Source organism: Pleurodeles waltl, chromosome 4_1 (assembly GCF_031143425.1).
Source record: "Pleurodeles waltl isolate 20211129_DDA chromosome 4_1, aPleWal1.hap1.20221129, whole genome shotgun sequence".
In the NCBI taxonomy this organism is placed as follows: Eukaryota; Metazoa; Chordata; class Amphibia; order Caudata; family Salamandridae; genus Pleurodeles; species Pleurodeles waltl.
In genome coordinates, this window is record NC_090442.1 from 1,011,473,631 (window position 1) to 1,011,493,806 (window position 20,176).

Consider the following 20,176-nt stretch of genomic DNA (forward strand, 5'->3'; position numbering starts at 1 on the left):
CCCTGGACCTGGAACTAGCACTGGCCCACAGGGAATGTCCTAGCATCCCGGGTAGCCCTTTGTAGTTCCCAGAGCTCAGCCCTCTTGGCCATCACTGGGAACTGTAACTCACTAGAGACGTATAGTTCCAAGGAGGTAGACGCTGTATTGCCAACTAAGTCAGGAGTCTAAGAGGTCCCCTGACGCATCTGTGCTACAGAAACCCTCACTCACCAATAGGTGACATGCTTCATCATCAGGCCATGCTCCTCGTCAGGCTGGCACTACAATGCCTGACGGGCCCTACTAGAAGGCTATTTGCCATAGGTCTTTTATAGAATAATTGCTGGTAATAAGCAGGTGTGATGGGCTGGAAAATAATAAAATTGACTATGGGTACCAAAGATGACTATCTTTAATGAGAAACTGTACCCAGGTCAAGGTTAAAACCAGAAACTAGGGAAACTCAGAGAATGGTGGTCTGATTCCATAACAAAATTAAGAATATATACCTACTCCTCAACTTGAGGGTTTAAATCCAGGAAAAATCTGTGTGTGGGGAATCCTCACACTACAGGTGTATATTGATCTCAGTCGACATGTTTCTTGCCTAAAATTAGTCTTGTGAATCTAGTGGCAATTCATAAGACCCTATTTCAAAGCCTAACCCTCACTAAGAGATTTAAAAAAATCAATGATAATGTGATGTGTAAGAAATCTCTACAATCTTGCACTAATGCTGTATCCTTCTAAGTCAGGGTACCTATACGAAACATCAACAGACAGCAAACTTCAATACATTAAAGTCAATGTTAAAAACAAAAAAAAAAAAAAAAACATATGAGTTGGGTAGTGCTGATTTCTGTTTTTCACTCAGTGTGTCTGCATGCTCCTTGAAGTTCTTTGTATCACTACAATTACATCTGAGCCTCAAGAACTGTCTGTATGACAAATTAATCTGGAGAACCCGGGGGTGATGTCTGTCGAATAGGAGTAGGCAATTCCTATTAGTGGTTTTATAAAAAACTGATGAATGGAGAAACCCTTCTTGTAAAGTGATCCGTAGGTCCAAAAAATAAACTTCTATATTGGACAGCATAGCTGTAAACTGAAGACGTTGGTCCAAACCATTGATCTAGGTTATGAAATCCAGTACTCTTTCTTCATTGCCCTTCCAGATAATCAGAATGTCATTGTCCTTTTGTCACCAACATTCAACTGTGGTGCAGATATATCAATCTGAATTCAAAATGTGTTGCGACTCAAGGGCATACATGTACAGACAAGCTAGACTGGGAGTGAAGGTACTTCCCATTGATGTCCCCCGTATTTGGTAGTACAGCTGATCTTCAAATTGGAGAAAAAAATATTTTAGGGCTAAAGTTATACATTCTATTATGAAATGTGCCAGGGTGTCGGGGTCTCATGCTTCAAGAAAGTAGCATTTCTTTGACCACTGTTAAAGTGGCATCTTAGGGTATGTTGGTATGTTGCTTCCGCATATAAACAGATCAAGACATCCGTCGGTCCTTGTGCATTGATCTGATCCAAGAGGATCAGCACTCCTTAGTATTTTTTTTTTTAAGTTGAAGTATGCTTTACTATTGATTGCAAAAATATTTTGCAGAATTTGGACTTCTAACACTGACCCAAATGCAGACACTATGGGATGGCCAGGTGGTGGGGTCCTGCCTTTGTGAATTTTTTGGTAGGCAATAGAAGTAATGTACTCGGGTTTGCCATTATTGAGGAATTCTGCCTCCTGATGTGAGATCCACCCGCCAACTCTGCTTCATACGTTAATATCTGAATGGTTTGCTAGTGACTAAGGGTGGGATCCTCTGAGATAGGTTCATAATAAGACATATCACTCAGAAGTCTGAGGACCTTTGTCCTCTGGTTTAATGGTGATGCCATTGCCATTAGCCAATGAGGTCAGTGCTTCTTTCTCAATGTTGGAAAGGTTCTGAAATTAGTGTGTCGGTTGGAGATTTTGGATGTCATTTTTGACTTCCTTTTCAAAAGCAAGCAAGGACCTTGATGAGCAGGGTATTCAAGCCTGGAGTAAAAGTGGATGAGTTTCTTAGTCCGGTTTCTTCCCCCCTGGATAAGGTTGGTTGATCTCTGGAAAAAGTAATGCAATCTGATCTTCCTGAATAAGGCTGGGACTTCATAATTTAGCCTAAAAAAATCTTCTTTAGGTGTAGGGACAAAGCCCAATCCTTTATTCAACACCTTTCGTTCCATCAAGGTCACACATCTTTTTGACAGGTTCACCACTACGTCTTCTTCTGTGATGCTCTGCCCCGGCTCCTTGTAACCATCTGTGGTATCTCTGGTTCCAATTGTACTTGTATTCTCCTGCCTTAGTTTCTACCACTTCCTCTGCCCCGGCCTCTTCCAAAAAAAGGAGCGTAAGGCAAAGGGGGGGGGGGGGCATGGCTTTAAAAAAAGGATATGGGGTAGGTTGCCACATCTGAGGTGTGGCATAAGCAAATATGGACACTGGGCCAAAGCTGCGAACTACATTTCCCAACGGCCCTAGGAACCCTGAGTAGTTCCTAGGGCTCAGTTTTGATTGGCTGATTCAATCAGCCAACTGCATGCAAGTCAGGTGAGAAAAAAAATATATAGAAAAAGCAGATGAAAGCAATTAGTCTGACAATAATTAGAGTACACAGCTCTATTTAAACACTGCTCTTCCCTCTGTTTCGGTCTTCCAGTTGGCTGTCTCAGGGCATGGTACCAATCTGGAGGGCGTTATCCTTGATGAAGTAAGAGGTGTTGAAAAAGTGAGTGATTGTAAGGAGTTGCCTTTCTCGGATGTAGGTAGGGGAGGGTATAGGTTTAACCTAGAACCCATTTATTGACTGTATATGTATTTGTAAATACTGGTACTAGCAGGGTCAATGATGTATTCAGTATGATTTGAGCTGTTTCTGAGTAATACCAGTACAAGAGAACAGAACAGCTCTGTGTATGGAGATAACACATTTTTCTTCTTTAGTGTGTGACAATAGGAGACGCCCACCCTACACAGACCCAGGGGCAAGGCACCCACCTGGCTTAGGTGAAAAAAAATAGAAAGGAGCAACATGCCTAGACGTAGCATGGTTTTGCGAGCAAGTGTTACACCCGTCGAGCATATGTTTGTCTTTATGTGCATTGTCATGTGTGCCACATGTGTATTGTTATTTTTTTACTGTGTTAAAGTTCAAGAATGGACCACTTGATTTGATTATGGTTTGGACATACGATCTACTTGTCTGTTGTGTTTTATGTTCCCCCATACCTAAGGTACCTACCTTGACCTATTAAGGAAGGTAGGCCTTTTACTTATACTCGCCAATGACAGTAGTAGAGGGATCCTATTAGCCCTGATGAATGCCTGAGACCTATTATAGGCTTTGTAGAAAGGCAGAACCGTGTCAGCACTATAGGGGGGCACAGGGACCATGATACTCCTTACTGTCCCCAACTAATACTTTTTATTAGTATTTTTATCCATACTGGGATACCACAAAGGAACCCTTGTGGTTTATCCCAAGGCATGTTTGGTCAATAAACTGGATCTCGGAGAAATATCCAGACAAGTAATTTATAAGAAGTCTCCTAAGGTAGTCCCCCTTGAGGTGGAGTCTTCCCTGGAAGTATTATTTTACCAGGGTAGGATGAGGTGGCCCATGATGAAGCATGTCACATTGTGTGAGTGACCCCACCTCATCCATTTCTCGGAATTGCCCTAAAAAGGAATAGGCAGGTTCCAGAGGGGGGGTAGTGCTTCTTGGAAATGAGTAATAAACATAAAAGATATGGGGGTTATTACAACTTTGGAGGAGGTGTTAATCCGTCCCAAAAGTGACGGTAAAGTGACAGATATACCACCAGCCGTATTACGAGTTAAATAGGATATAATGGACTCGTAATACGGCTGGTGGTATATCCGTCACTTTACCGTCACTTTTGGGACGGATTAACACCTCCTCCAAAGTTGTAATAACCCCCCTAGTACCATATGATTAATTCACTGTGTCATGATGCGTTTGTGATATGGACAATAGTACACACTTTGTGTCTGACCGCATTAAGGCATTTTTGTCTAACATGAATATTAAACAACTAAAGTGGCTCTGTATTCGCCTTCCCCTAAAGGTTTGGTTGAGCATGCCAACAACTTCATTAAAGATGTACAGACTGCTTTGGCTTAGAGCTGGACGTGGGTATGTTTGTTACTCAAAGTCTAAGATTATAATGCATACCCACATCGTACCACAGGTGTAAGTCCTTTTTCATCACTAAGGGGTATGGAAGTGCACACACCGTTGTTGTTTCCCCCATGGTTGAGTTTAAGAACTCACAAAGGCATGAGTATTGGCCTGACCAGAGATGACATAGCCTCAAAAGTGTTAATGCAACAATTTTGTATGAAGCAAAATGTTGACAAGAAGCATAACCAAATAGGAGTAGATCTAGAGGCAGGCGACTAGGTTATGATTAAAAATCCCATCAGAACTAGGAAAGGTGAGTCCACGTTCTCTGCGCCTGGATGAGTGGACAGTCAGTAAAGCCGATGCCCTTGTTATGGGAAAAGGTTGATGGAACAAGAGGCAATTAATGAAGCTTAGGCAAGAATAGGTAAGTATCGTCCTCAAGAGGAAAGGCTCTGTTCATTATGCTGATTGAGGGCAGTGGTTACAACCCATGAGTGATCAGCTATACTCAAATACCTGTGTAAGGTGATGTGATAAAATTGTGAAAATATTGTATTGTTTAAATGTACAGGGAATGTTAGGATTGTATTGTGTGCACACGTGCACTGCTATGTTTTGACATGTCATCTTGTCACGCACTGCACGAACAAACGGTGAGGATGCCAGACAGCAGTCAGTTTACTGTTGGGATCTGGACCGAAAGGACGCGCCATGTCATGGGCTCTTATCGTTTCGGAATAAAGACTTATTAAACAACTTGCCCTCTTTGAGTATTAACCTGTTGTGCTTCAAGGCTCCCAGGCGTTCATCAGGCCACCAGATCTTAATTGTCCTAGTACCTAAGTTTAAGCACACGATGACACCCATGCACCATCATGTATTCAATACCCATTATTATGGTCCTGGACACCAGCCTACACTGGAATTATGTGCTTTTAAGGTCTGTCTCCTGTATTACTTAGGGCACCATTGAGTGGTTCATGGTGGATTCCTTATAGTTAAACATTCATCCAAGTTATTACCCCTCCTTTGTGCCTATATGCAAGCAGTGAACCCTCTGAACATGAAAGCTGGAGTGTGCTCTCATCTGGTAGAAAGCATCCCGCTATCACATCAGACTCTAAAAGCAGTGTCAACACTAATGCAGTAATGAAGCAAAACATAAAAACCGACACTGAAGGGAAACTACCTTGTGTGTGGATGTGCTCCTTGTGAAAGGGCTAAATGCATTCACTCAGAGTGAAGCTAGCCAGTGGCTGAAACAGGCTGACCCATTTTTACATGCTGTATTTGAGTGACACAAGAACAGACCAGTGGATGAAGAAGAATGGCTGAAAGCCCCTTTATATGAATATATTGTACATATAATTTGTTTAATGCAGACCTAAAGAATGAAATTCAAGTCACAGCTCCAAAGTGCTGTGAGAGAATGTTGAGAGATTATGGTATCAGAACTGGTGATGTATGCATGAAGTAACACAACTGAATCTGAGCCATTGTTACAAGGCAGTCTGCTAGAAAAATTGTTTAGTGTTCTTTCCTACCTGCAGCTAAGAGCAGTGTCATCAGTCAAGAGAAGTTACCTTTTCAGCGATATTGTCACAAAATTGTGACTCTTAGGATGAATGGCATATTGAGCTGCCTCCACCAACTAAGTAAAAGAAAAATCTGTTTTTATATTCAAAGTTAATGACTTCTGTCTTTGATGTTCCTATACCCATAACCTAGATTTTTCGTGTTTGCTTGTGCACTTCACGTAAAATATCAGTTTGAAGCAAAGTGTATTGTTTTTAGATTTATTAAAGTGTTCATTATGTTATTAATATTTCATAATAATTATAATCTCGTATTTATGAAAGTGTTAATTGTGTTATTAGGACTTCATAATTGTTAATTATAATCATCTCGTATTTTTTTTTCAACAGAACGCAGGAAAGTTCCAGTGAACGGTAAGTTTCATCTGAACTCAACTGTATGATACATTGATCAAAAGCAAACACAAGGTAAAAGCTTGTGGGAGTAAACGTGCCTCGGTTATTTTCAAACAACATGTATTTAATGTAGAACGGCTTAGCTGTTAACATCCACAGATGCCTGTTTAAAAATAAAAGTAATATCTTGGAAGGTTAACCTCTTTCTCATCATCCTTTACCTTCCTTTCCTCCTTCCCCATTGTCCCAGTCCCAAAAATCTACTCTTTGATTGGATAGTCAATAATGATAATAAAGGCAAACGGTGCTTTACATTTCTGTTTATCTTTTAACACAGATGTAAAGGGAAATTTAAAAAATGGGATGACAAATGATGAAACATCATTGTGGCCCAAGGCTTTCTTTTGTTTACACCTTTTTTAAGAGAGTAACACTGATATAATTGGTCAGGGGCTAACTGGGGGCTAGAGGGGAAACCAGTAGCTTTCCAGCCCTTAGAGACCTGCGGGAGGAGCCTTAAGTAATCCCACCATTGGGCAAGGTGGTACATAGAACATCCCATCCTTTGGTGAACGTGGGAGAAGTGGCTATCAGTCATGCCTCTTCTCTGATGTGCAAGGCAGTAAAGGGTAGTGGGCATACCATCACATCCCAGCCATTGCCACGTGGAAGGGTTGTGGTTGGGCTCATGCAAATTTGTCAACAGCAAAACACTAACAAGCATTTGCAATGTAATAGGTGTTGCATTACTGAGAGTTAGAGCTGTTGGCTTTGAAAGTGATAATGACAGCGTCGCATTTGGGACCTTATAAATATTTGGCCATGCAGCACATTAAGCCTTTATCAGAAATAAACTGCATTTGTGCATTCCTTCATGCAATTGGCATTAGACTGTAATGGTCTGAACAACCCCAGAATAAAAATAGCATTTGGAGGAAACATGGCCAAGCAGGCCTTTTAACTATCACTTAACTGTGAAGTCAGTGGCACAAGGGTGCCGGCCGCAGATCATTACTAGATGTCCCTGGAGACTCAATAGCAGAAGGTGCAGTATCACTGGTGATGGCTAGATAACCTTGTAGAATCAAAAACAGAAGGTGCAGTACTATTAGTGGTGGTTATATGTCTCTGTTGAGCAAACTGGATTATTAAAGCCTTGGGATAAATTATCCTTTTTATTACATGCTTGCAGTCCAACACAGGATTGTCAGAATACTAATATCAACAAAGCTCATATAACACAAACTCCTCTCAGCTATAGAATTTAAAGATACACTGAGTGGTAGAAGAGGTCATGATATTTGGGCACCTTCTCATCTAGTGTGACCCACAAGATTGCCTGAAAAGAAAGAGCACATCATTCTAAATGTTTTGGGGGTGGTTCCATTGCTCCTGGACCACCACAGGCTGAGTTATGGGTACAAATGTGTTGTAAACCGAATGCCTGCAAAGCATTATGGGCTGAGTTTCTGTGAATTGATTAATCCCTGATCATTAGCAGAAGGTGCAGTACCACTGGTGGTGGCTAGATGTCCCATTGGCAGAAGGTGCAGTACCACTGGTGGTGGCTAGATGTCCCTGTCGAGTCAATTAAATCAGTAGTGCCTTGGAGTGAGCAGTGCATTACACCTCTGCAGGACAGGCAGAATTGTCAGAATACTAACCAGGCTCTTATTACACAAACTCCTCTAAGATGTAAAAACAAAAGTTTCAGCTAGGAGAGAATTTAAAGAGTCACTGAGTGGTGGAAGAGGTTATGATATTTGGGCCCCTTCTCACCTAGTGTGACCCACAAGATTGCCTAAACAGAAAGAGCACATCATTCTAAATGTTTTGGGGGTCGTCCCATTGCCCTAGGATCACCAAGGGCTGAGTTATGGGCACAAATGTGTTTTAAAAACAAATGGCTGCAAAGTGTTATGGGCTGAGTTTCAATGAATACATTAAACCTTTATGGGAAATAGTGTTACATCTCTGTAGGCCAGGCAGAATTGTCAGAATACTAACAAGGCCCTTATTACACAAACTCCTCTAAGCTGTGAAAACAAAAGTTTCAGCTAGGAGAGAGCTTAAATATACATTGAATGGCGGAAGAGTTTATGATATTTGTGCCCCCTCTCTCCTAGTGTGACCCATAAGATTGGTTGAACAGAAAGAGCACATCGTCCTAAATGTTTTGGGCGTCGTCCCATTGCCCTAGCACCACCACAGGCTAAGTTATGGACGCAAATGTGTTGTAAAACAAATCCCTGCAAAGCATTATGGACTGAGTTTCCATGAATACATTAAACCTTTATCAGAAATAAATTGTGTTCGTTCTTTAGCAGAAGGTGCAGTACCAGCGGTGGTGGCAGGTGTTCCTGTCAAGCCAACTAAGTCAGTACTACTTTGGAACAATTATTCTTTTGATTGTCTAGAGCGCATAACGCATAACATGTCTTCAGGCCATGCAGACTTGTCAGGGTACTAACAAGGCCCTTATAACACAAACTCCTCTTAGCTGTAGAAACAAAAGTTTCAGCTACGAGAGCGTTTAAATATGCCTTGCGTGATGGAAGAGGTTATATTTGGGCCCCCTCTCTCTTAGAGTGACCCACAAGATTAGTTGAACAGAAAGAGCACATCGTTACAAATGTTTTGGAGGTGGTCCCATTGCCGTAGGACCACCACAGGCTGAGTATGGGCACAAATGTGTTGTAAAACGAATGCTTGCAAATCATTATGGGTCGAGGTTTGCCGAGTGTAGTGAATATTGTAGTATCTGCTCTCCCGGGAGAGCCTGAGGATTCATTCCTAGGTCGATTTCATGTTTTATATAGCGACAAAAAAGTACAAAACATAGGTACAACACAACTACTTGTTATTGCTGACTATGTAAAGTAAGGACCCAGTGATCGGCAAACACGGAAAACGAACTGCGCATGTGAACATGAGGGCTGACAAATGTGAGAGGCAAGAAACAAAGAAAATGAGTCCGCCCAAACAACAGAAAAACATGTGAGGCGTGAGTAAACTGTACTTAGCCAGTGCTCCTCGGCCAAGTACAGGAAGTGGCATATCGGCTGCCAAACCACTTAGAAGGCAGCACAGCAAGAGCAACACTGCCTTCAACCTATTGGAAGTGACAGGCAGTGGCAGACGGGACAAAAATGCCTATACCCCTAACAACAGGTCTTCCAAGACAGCGCATGTGCGCTGTCAAAGTTCGACCTAAAAAGGAGTGGGGTCAAAAAAGCAACATTTCCCATTTTAATTGCCTTATGAATCTTTGCCCTGCACTACAGAAATAAACACTGACTAAAATTATACCAAAGTTGACATGCAACTAGAATTTTACTCAGGAAATGTCTTTACTTGGTTTGGTGTAAATTGTTCACTATTTATTGAGAAATTATCAGTACAGAAATGTGCCAGGTATGCTTGAAAGGGTTAAAAGTTCGATATTGGAGCGGTTTGTATGCATATAGTCCTTGTGTCTGGGTTTGAGGACTGTCCTTGAACCTAAATTTAAGAAGTAAAACTCCCCTCTTTCCATTGAGGGAGAGTTTTCTGCCCATTGTCTATTTCGGTTCAGCAGTCCCAAAGTTGGGCCTGCAGGCCCAGAGGCTCTGATTGACTGGATGCAACAGGACAATTTCAGTTGTAACTATCATTATAAGATCTTAGGCTTGGCCCCCGTGACCTATAAAATCATGTGGCGGGAGTGGCGGCGTGGGAAGGGGTTTAGATCCTTAAGAGAACCTCATGCCTTTAAAATAAGAAAGAAAGAAATGGAAAAAAGAATTGCCACAGGGTTTGTGATTCCGGGGGCAGGGTTCATACACCTGACCAAGATGCTGAGGTTCATAAAGCCCCTTACTCCCCTTTAACTGCCCCCTTGTCAGATTGGTTTGAAACCTGAGATCCTTCCACTGTGCTTAAAAGCCAGCAACGTACCGAGTTTCATTCAGGTTTATCAAATAACACCACATATATTAGCAAATAAATACGTTATCGACAACCCCCTTTAACAGTACCCCCCTTGCCAAATTGGCATGAAACGCGCAATATCAATAGTAATCTAAACTTGCTAATTATCTTACATTTTATACAAATCCATGAAACTGCCAAAGTTATTAGCTAGCCATAGATTTGTTTTGATCTGCACACCAATTATCCCCCTTCCCCCCCACCACCACCTTAATTTTGTCACCCTTACCAACCTGCCCCCAGCACGTTGTTGGATGTGCATGAAGGCTAAGATTCCTGCACTGTTTTTAAGTTTCTACCAGCCTTCCAAATTTCATACATTGAGAGACCTGCATCTTCTTTACCATCTCAAGAATGTGTTTGTCCCTGCTCCTTAAATTATCCCCACTTTATAGATCTGCATGAAAGCTGACCTACCAACAGAACACTAAACCTGCTAAATGGTTGCCAAAATTCATGTGGACTCATCAGAGTGCCACAGTTATTATCAAATGAACACTTTTTTTTAACCCCTCTCACTTAACTGGCTCCACCAACCCCCAGTTGAGCGTTATTTAGGGGTCCTTCATCCTTAAAACACCTGCATTACAGTGGGCCTTCTTCCTTTCTACCCATTATGACTGTACTAATAGTGAATAACACAGTTACTGTTTGTGTACTAAAAAATGGAGCTGGGGCCTGGATGGGACCTCTGCTGCCACCTGGGGAAAGTAAAAAAATAAATTTAAAAAATGCTTTAAAATGTATGTAGTGCAGGTGATTGGAGTGACTGTGTGTATACACAATTGTGTATATGTTTACGTAAGCATATGTGTGAATGGAATTATATAGGAGTCCGTGACCAGTAATGAATGTCAAAATGAGTGAGGGAGTGTTGGCGAGTGTGAGCGACAATGTTTGTAATTGAGGGAGAATTAGTATGAGTGAGAATGAATGTGAGTGAATGAATTAGTCTAAGTGATGGAGTGAGAGAAAGTAAAAAAGTGAGTATGAATGAGTGAATGTCTAAAAGTGAGCCTTAGTGAGATGTGGTGTTATGCTTGCAAGTCTGCCATTGGCCCTGGCATCCTGAAGTTAATTCTTATCTATTAGAGGCCCCCATGCAGCCACTGGCATAGAAAAGGCAATTTGTAGCATAACTTGCACCAATGACACAACACTGCATTCCTTTTGGGATGTAATTCCCACAAGCTGTGGGATACAGTTGTGCAGGTGTTGCCACAGGTCCCGGAGGAGGGCCGGACTGTACTTTCCCAAGCAGTTGCTGATGTGAGAGACGCAGCAAAGTTCACGATTCAATGTAGACTGGACACGACCAACTCAATGGGCAGGGCAGTTGCATTGATGGTGTCCCTGAGACGCCATGTCTGGTTGAGGACATCTGGCTTTTCGGGGGATCGCCAAGCCAGTCTTATGGACATGCCCTTTGAAGGCAGCCATCTCATCGGAAAGAAAGCAGACTTGGCGCTTGAGCGCTACAAGGATCCTTGGGCCTTGTGGCGGCCCCTTGTCCCCACCAGTCTGCTTTTTGCCCCTTTTGTGGCTACGAAAGGGGCACCCAACTGCCTCTGTTCCCTACCAGCTACAGTGTTGCGCATGCTGCTCAGCCTCTGTGTGGCCAGAGACGTGGTATCAGTCGACCTCGTGGATCAAGGAGCCAGTGGTTTGGCCAGTCTGCCACCTCCTATCTGCAGCTGTCTCATGCAGGATAGTCCCTTCTTTCTGGTATGGTTACCCCGACAGTCAGTGTGCTTAGACTGTTTTCACATTTGGTTGTTTTGGTACTTCAAACACCCAACAATTGGCATACTGGTGTACCCCTCCAAGTCCTTGGTAGATGGTACTAAGGTACCCAGGGCACTGGTACACCAGGGATCTCCCATGGGCTGCAGCATGTATTATGCTACCAAGGGGAGCCCTTGCAAATTGTGTCTTCAGGCCTGCCATTTACAGCCTGCATGAAATGGTGCATACACCCTTTCACTACAGGTCACTGACTAGGTCACTGTAAGTCGCCCTTATGTTAGGCCCTTTCACCCCAAAAGGCAGGGTGCAGGTCCCTGAGTGTGTGTGCACCCCTGCATGAGCAGAGGTACCCTTACGAATGCCAGTTCCAATTCCCTGGACTTCGTAAGTGCGGGGAAGACATTTTATCTATGTATTGGCCACTGGTTACTTACTACCTGTGGTCCAGCTACATAATGGTAACTCTGAACCGGGGGCATGTTTGGTATGAAACATGTCAGAATCATTCCCCAGTACTGGGTCCAGTATTTATGGCATGATTCCATGCACTCTGAGGGTTCCTTAGAGAATCCCCCAGTTCTGCTCCTACAAGTCTCACAGGGTTAGCAGGCACCACACACTGCTGCAGCCCCACCAAACACGATTCTGCCCTCCTGCTGCTTGACCAGCGGAAGCAAGGGGACAGTAGAACAAAGGATTTCCTGTAGGAGAGAAGTGCAACCTCCTTCCCTTTGGAAATAGGTGTTACTGGGCTGGGGAGGGGTAACCTCCCTGCACCACCGGCCTGCTTTGAAGGGCACATTTGGTGCTCTCCTTGCATAATCCAGTTTGCACCAGTCCAGGGAACACTGGTCCCCGCTCTGGCACGAAACCCCCAAAGAAAAGGAGAGTGGCCACTCCCCTGTCCATCTCCACCCCTGGGGTGCTGCCCAGAGCTTCTCCAGGTGGCTACTTGGTTCTGCCATCTTAGAAACAAGATGTGCAGAGGCCTCTGGTAGTATCTAATTGGGTAGGCCAGGTAGCGGACGTCAATGATCCCTCCTCATAGGTGTCAACCCAGAAAGTGACCAAATGCCCTTTTTGGGCTATTTAGGGACTCCCTTGAGGGTGGGTCCCCAGATTCGTTGGGCAAGATACTGGAAGGAACTCTCTGCAAGACATCTTCTGCTCCTGGCCTCTGGAACCGCTGCTGGACTACACAGGAACCGGACAAGACTGCACCGCCTGAGGAGACCTCTCTTTGCAACATTGTTTCCACGGCTCCTGCCAGCATTCTGCAACATCTCCAGGGCCGGCATCCTCTGGGGTCGGCAAGACTTTGACTGCACCAAGATGCAAGAAGGAATCTCCCTTAGAATGATGGAGTCCTTTCCCTTCATCCACAAGCACCTAAGGCAACAACGTTCGGCTGGTGGGATCCTCTGTCCATCAGATCTGCAAAGATTCTCTAACACAGGTGGTGGTTCTGTGGGATCTCCTCGTTCCTCTCAGCCTTCCCTCCAGTGTGACAGACCGTGAACCCTTGTCTCTGCAACTTAGACAGAACCCCTGTGCATTACAACTGTTGCACCAACCAAGGCTTGTTGACTCCTGCCCCGAAGGATCTTTAGGCTCCAGGTAGCCACGGCTCCCAGCACTCTACCTCTGCAAGGACAGCCTCTTCTCTGCAGCTCCAGCGACGTGGGACTTCGCTTCAGGTGTGTCGACTGGGCCTAACTGCAACTTAATGTGCCTGCTGTGAGTGGGTTGCTTGTGGGGGCTCTAACTGCTTCTTAAGGATCTCCTGCATCCTGAGGGTCAGCCTGGACTCCCCCCCCCAAAGGTGGAGTCCCCAGGACCTTGCTGGTCTTCCACAGCTCTGCAAAACCTCCAACAGCTTCTTTTGCATTTGCTTGTGCTTGTTGGTGGTCCTCCTGACCACTGACTGGTCCGCAATCCGGCAACCATCGAGGGACAGCTCGTAGGCAACTTAATGGACTTTTCTGTAGCTCCTGGGCCCTGCAGCTGGGCTTCATCCATCAACGACGACTCGGATCTTCAGCTACAAAAGGGTGGGGATTGCTTCCTGCTCCACCTGGACACTCCTGGGTAGGCTGAACTCTGTCCCCTTCCTTTGCAGGTCCTCCTCGCTCAGAATTAATCCTTGGGTTTTACCGGTCTGGTCCTGGTTCTGCATTTCTCCAGTCACAATGTCCCCATATTAGCCTATGGGCTGAACGGGTAACTTACCTCTCTGCACCTAGCCGCTGGGAATCTTCTAGGTACTTACCTTTTGGGATTCCACTCTTGCCCACCCCCTAGCTAACTACTCCATACACACTGGTGAGGGGCACCCATTCGCATTCCATTTGTTTAGTATATGGTTTGTACTTATCAGTGTATATTCTGTGTGTGCTTTCCTCCATAGGGAGGTACACCAATGGTAGTCTAGTTTGGTGTGCCTATAATAAAGTACCTTTATTTTTACAACACTGTGTGGTTCCTTCCATATGTGATAAGTTACTGTGTGACTACTGTGGTATTGCAAGTTCACATGCCTTCTAGATAAGTCTTGGCTCTTCACCACAGGTACCGTAGAGAGCCCTGGCTGTCTACACACTGTAACAATATCTGATCAGGGTTGCCTGGACCATGGATAAGGTGTAACACCATAAGTGTCCTCCACACACTGGGCCAGCTTCCTAGGTGGGTTTTGCAGATAGTCCGAAGGGCTACTCCCTCCCCTTTGAGACTACCCCTCCATCCATGTCACTATTGTATGATCAGATGACAGACAATCACTTGGCACTTCTCTGAGAGGAGGTTATGGCTCTTTTGGCCAAGGGAGCCTTAGAGAGAGTCTCTGTGCCAGAAGTAGGTTGTGGTTACTATTCCCGCTACTTTCTGGTGACCAAAAAGGACAAGGTCCTCTGGCCTGCCCTAGATCTTCTGACTCTCAATCTCTTCCTCAAGAAGGGGAAGTTCAGAATGCTCACTCTGGCTCAGGTTCTATCTGCCCTAGACCCAGGAGACTGGATGGCAGGACTGGACTTGCAGGACGCTTATTTCCATATTTCTGTCCTGCCTGCCCACAGACTTTACTTGCGGTTTGTGGTAAGTCATGACCATTTTCAATTTATCATGCTCCCCTTTGGGATTACAAGCGCTTCTCGGATGTTCACCAAGGTGATGGTGGCTGTTGAAGACAGGCTTGCCCTAGGCTGTCATCTCCCACCTCCAAAATATGGCGGACCTCCTGGATTCACTGGGGTTCACTATAAATGTGCCAAAGTCACACCCGACTCCCTCTCAGATTCTCCCTTTCATCGGAGCAGTTCGGGACACAGTGCAGTTTCTGATGGATACAACTACCTGTGGATTCCTCACCTAATGAATTCTCCCCATGCGTAGCATTCGACTGAAACTTCTCTCCAGCTCTGCACGTCGGCGAGGACGTCACAATTGCCTGACTCCACGCGGCTCCACCTGATGTCATCGGGGCAATAAGAGGCCCTCGCCGGTGTGCTGACGTCAGTTCCCTTTTTTCCGTGCCTTCGATAACGGTTACTTTTCCAGCTACCTGTATCGTTTGCTGTTCGGAAGGGATACTTTGTGTTTTTGTCGACATGTCGGCCCCGAAGAAGTCAGGCTTCGAGCCCTGCAGGGAATGGGGAGGTCGGATGTCGGTGACTGACCCCATAACGACTGTCTTTGGTGCCTGAGTTCAGACCACGACGTCCGGGAATGTGGTTCATGCCAAAAAATGAACCCTAAAGGCTTGAAAGAAAGTGATGCTAAATTGTTCTTAGCAAAAGCTAAGAAGGAGAGAAAACGGCACCATAGATCATCGTCTGGGAAGTCAAGTCACAAGAAGCGGCGTCATCATGACTCCAGGCGTCGATCTAGAGGAAGCCGGTCAGAGTCAAGGTCTCCGTCACACCGACGCCGAAAGTCCTGGGAGGTCAGCCCGACTGTGTCTCCTCAACTGTTGACTCCGCAGTCTTCTCCGGCGCCGTCGGTCTTTGAGGTGGTGGAGCCTCAGAGTCAGCATGCCTCTCCGGCGCATCCAGGCGCTCAAGATTCGAGTCAGGCGCCGGCTGCGGCTCCTCAAGACTATCCTGCATTATCGGCTCCGGGTACGGATCTGGCGGCATTTCTTAATGCCATGTTTACTATTTTCCAGAACATGGCTCCGGGAGGTGGTGCGCCGGCTGGCCCCACTGGTCCCCTGGCATTTAACTTAGGCGCCGGTGCCGGCGGTGCAGCCGTCGACGTCGGGGGAGAGGCTTTCGACGCCGGTGTCCGTTGAATTGGAGGAGTCCTGAAGCTGTATGGCGTCGATGGGTGCAGGTCGTGTGTCCACGGCACCGATGGATCCATCTACGGCGTCGGGAGGATCTGGAGATCCTGTGATGACGCCTTCTCGGCGCCACTTTCCGACGTCGTTACACTCCATGTTGACGCCGGGTTTGGAGGCCAAATTGCGGTCCAGGAGGAAGGCCCTCAGGTTGTTGGAAGAGAGAGAGTACCAGAGGCAGCTCCTTGAGGAAGGGGAGATTGCGGAGCCCCAGAGTGAGTTTCAGGGGTTGGATACAGCCAATGGACTGGATACTTCCCCGGAGTGGGATCTGGCCTCGCCAGGGGAGTATACGGAGGAAGCAGCCACGTTCCATTCCGTCATCTGGAAGGCTGCTGATTTCCTGGAACTTCCCCTTCCTATTGCGCAAGTTAAAACTAATATCCTGACAGAGGTGCTTCATCCTGCCACGGTCATTGCGGATCCACTGTTACCATTCAATGAAGCTCTCATGGATCCCATAGGAGAGGTGTGGAAGAAACCTGTTTCTTCGGCAGTGAGCAGGTCGGTGGCCAGACAGTATAGGTCTGCACCTGGAGACCCTGAATTCCTTTCTAAACATCCATCTCCAGACAGTCTGGTCGTACAGGCATCCTGTTCTTCTGGATCTGCTCCTGGCTCCTTTCCTGGTGTACCATCTGACCGGGAGTCCAAGCGCATGGAGCAGTCGGCTAAAAAGGTTTTCTCCTTGTGTAGCATGGCATTGAAATCTGCTAATGCTACGTGTATCCTTGGCAGATACATTCATGCAATAATGGATGCGGCAAAGACTGCGTTACCGGACATGCCCCAAGACTTGCATGGTCTCCTCTCGGATGCCCAGGTAGCGGGCTACACAAGTCATACAGTCAGGGCTGGATACCACGGACTCTGTTGCTAGAGCCATGGAGACCTCTATTGCCACCAGGCGCCATGCTTGGTTGCGCACATCGGGATTCTCATCGGATGTTCAGGCCACGCTCTTGGACTTGCCTTTTGATGGGGTTAAATTGTTTGGCACCAAAGCTGACTCTGCGTTAGAGCGCTTTAAGGAGTGTAGAGCCACTGCTAATTACTTGGGCCTGCAGGCTGTTTCGACCCCCTTTAGGTCCTTTAGGCAGCTGTGAGTTTTTGGATGAGGGGCTTCCTTTCGTGGGAGATCGAGACCTATCTTGGACCTGAGGATTTTGAATTGGTTCCTCAAGCAGGAGAAATTCAAAATGCTAACTCTAGCACAGGTACTTATGGAATTGAACAAGGAGGATTGGATGGTGTCATTCGACTTGCAGGATGCTTATTTCCATATTCCCATTCTCAAGTCGCACAGGAAGTATCTCAGTTTTGTGGTAGGGTCGCAACACTACCAGTTTGCGGTCCTTCCTTTTGGTCTTAATTCCGCACCTCGGGTCTTCACGAAGGTGATGGTGGTTGTTGCAGCAGACCTCGGAAGGAAAGGGATAGAGGTATTCCCTTACCCAGTTGTTGTTCAGTCTGGGCTTTTCAATCAATGTACCCAAGTCTCACCTGGAGCCCTCTCAACGCCTACTGTTCATAGGAGCAGTACTGGACACTAAATTCAATCAGGCCTTTCCTCTGCCACAGCGGATTCAGGACATTCAGGCGTTGATTCCGATGTTTAAAGGAGAAGCGGTTGTTTCGGTCCTCAAGGTCCTTCGTTTGCTCGGTTTGTTGGCTTCTTGCATTCTGTTGGTCACTCATGCACGCTGGCACATGAGGGCTCTTCAGTGGTGCCTCCGCAGGCAGTGGTTTCAACACAATGGGGATCTCGGAGTCAATAAAGATCTCCAGAGACACTGCTACAGATCTACAATGGTGGGCTGCGGGCGGCAACCTGTCTCGAGGAAAGCCGTTTTTCGCTGCCTCCTCCAGTGACCACAGTAATAACGGATGCCTCCACTTTGGGGTGGGGAGCTCATCTGGGGGACCTGGAGATCAAGGGTCATTGGTCTCCAGAGGAGCAGATGTTTATCATCAATCTGCTGGAACTGCGGGCGATTTGTTTGGCCCTCAAGGCCTTCCTCCCTTCCCTTCGCAGTCAGTCGGTTCAAGTCCTGACCGACAACACGACTGCGATGTGGTACATCAACAAGCAGGGGAGAGTAGGGTTGTACCTTCTTTGCAGAGAGGCTCTGCGGCTCTGGTCCTGGGCACAGGACCCTCGGCTTTGCGTAATAGCAAACCATCTGGCTGGGGTTCAAAACGTGCGTGCGGACGGTCTGTCGGCTCTTCTCAGACGATCACGAGTGGTGTCTTCATCCGGATCTGGTTCTTTACATCTTTCGGATGTGGGGTTTTCCCCAGATAGACCTATTTGCCACTCAGGAGAACGCGCACTGCCTGTTGTTCTGCAGCCTTCAGTATCCGATGCAGGGAGAGTTGGGGGACGCGTTTCAGATGTCCTGGTGCGGCCAGTTGGTTTACGCGTTTCCCCCCATACCCTTGATTCCTTGGGTTCTGAGGAAGATTCGCCAACACCGGGCCCAAGTCATTCTAATAGCTGTGGATTGGCCACGAAGGGTGTGGTACACAGACCTACTCCAACTCTCACTGTGCCCTCCGCTCCGTCTCCCTCACAGGGCAGACCTCCTCTCGCAGTCGCAGGGCAAGTTCTACACCCCCACCTCCAGAGCCTGCACCTTCATGCCTGGAGATTGAACGGGGCCACCTGAGTGCTTTTTCTCTCCCATGGGATGTGGTGGAAGTTATTTTATCGGCCCGGCGACACTCCACCAAGTCTGTCTATGCGGGCCGATGGGCTAAATTCATTCATTGGTGTGTAGAGCGACAAATTAATCCCTTAAGTGCCCAGCTGTCAGATATATTGATGTTTGCTTTGTCATTGGCGCGGCGAGGTTGCGCTGTGGCCACTGTCAAAGGCTATCTCTCGGCTCTTTTGGCCTTCTTATGTCTTCCTGATCAACCCTCTTTGTTCAAATCCCCTTCAGTGTTAAGGTTTTTGAAGGGGCTTACCAATAGGTTTCCTCCCACTCTGTTTATCATGCCCCAGTGGGATTTAAATCTGGTGTTAACCTTTTTAATGGGCTCTCCTTTTGAGCCACTTCATTCTTGCCCTTTAAGGTTTTTAGTTCTAAAAACTGTGTTCTGACGGCCATTACGTCTGCTAGACGTGTGAGTGAGCTTCAGGCGCTTTCTGTTCACCCACCTTTTACAGCCTTTCATAAGGACAAAGTGATTCTGAGGACCAGGGCGTCTTTCCTCCCCAAGGTAGTGACTCCGTTTCATTTGGGACAATCCATCACTCTCTTGACATTCTACCCTCCTCTGCACCCATCTAAGGAGGAGGAGAGACTCCATCGACTGGACCCTAGGAGGGTTCTCAGCTTTTACATAGACAGGACGAGAGAGTTCCGAATGGATGACCAACTCTTTATTGGATACGTGGGGAAGAGGAAGGGGAAGGCCGTCCACAAACGAACGCTATCCAGGTGGGTCGTTCTTTGTATTAAGATATGTTATTCATTGGCGAAGAAGGATCCTCCTGAGGGGATCAGAGCCCATTCCACCAGGGCCAAGTCGACCACATTGGCCCTGGCTAGAGGTGTTCCAGTGGCGGACATTTGTAAGGCCGCGACTTGGTCTTTCCTCCATACCTTTTGTAAAGCATTATTGCTTGGATTCAGAGGTGAGGAGGGATGGCCATTATGCGCGGTCTGTGCTGCAGGAGTTCTTGGTATGACGAGACGGACACCCTCCTCCGAGGTGGTACTGCTTTGGGACTCTATTCATTAGGTGAGGAATCCACAGGTAGTTGTAGCCATCAGAAGAGCAAGTTACTTACCTTCGGTAACGCTTTTTCTGGTGGATACACTAGCTACCTGTGGATTCCTCACAGTCCCTCCCGCCTCCCCGTTGTCTGTCTGGTCGTGCCGAGATTTCCTTGGGTATGCATTTGCGTATTTTATTCTTTCTGTATTATGAGATTATACATTTATGTGTGTGTGTATATATATATAGTTGTATTAATGTTTATTTTGCAAGTTCTG

General features: G+C 46.3%; 1 protein-coding gene across 1 annotated transcript in view; it reads left to right on the top strand.

The window, feature by feature from the left end:
• WASL (WASP like actin nucleation promoting factor) overlaps positions 1 to 20,176 on the top strand; it is a 299,023-nt gene that overhangs the window by 157,024 nt on the left and 121,823 nt on the right. Inside the window, exon 5 of the mRNA XM_069229876.1 lies at positions 6,116 to 6,139. Coding sequence (XP_069085977.1) covers positions 6,116 to 6,139 — 24 coding nt within the window. The remainder of the gene's footprint in view (positions 1 to 6,115; positions 6,140 to 20,176) is intronic.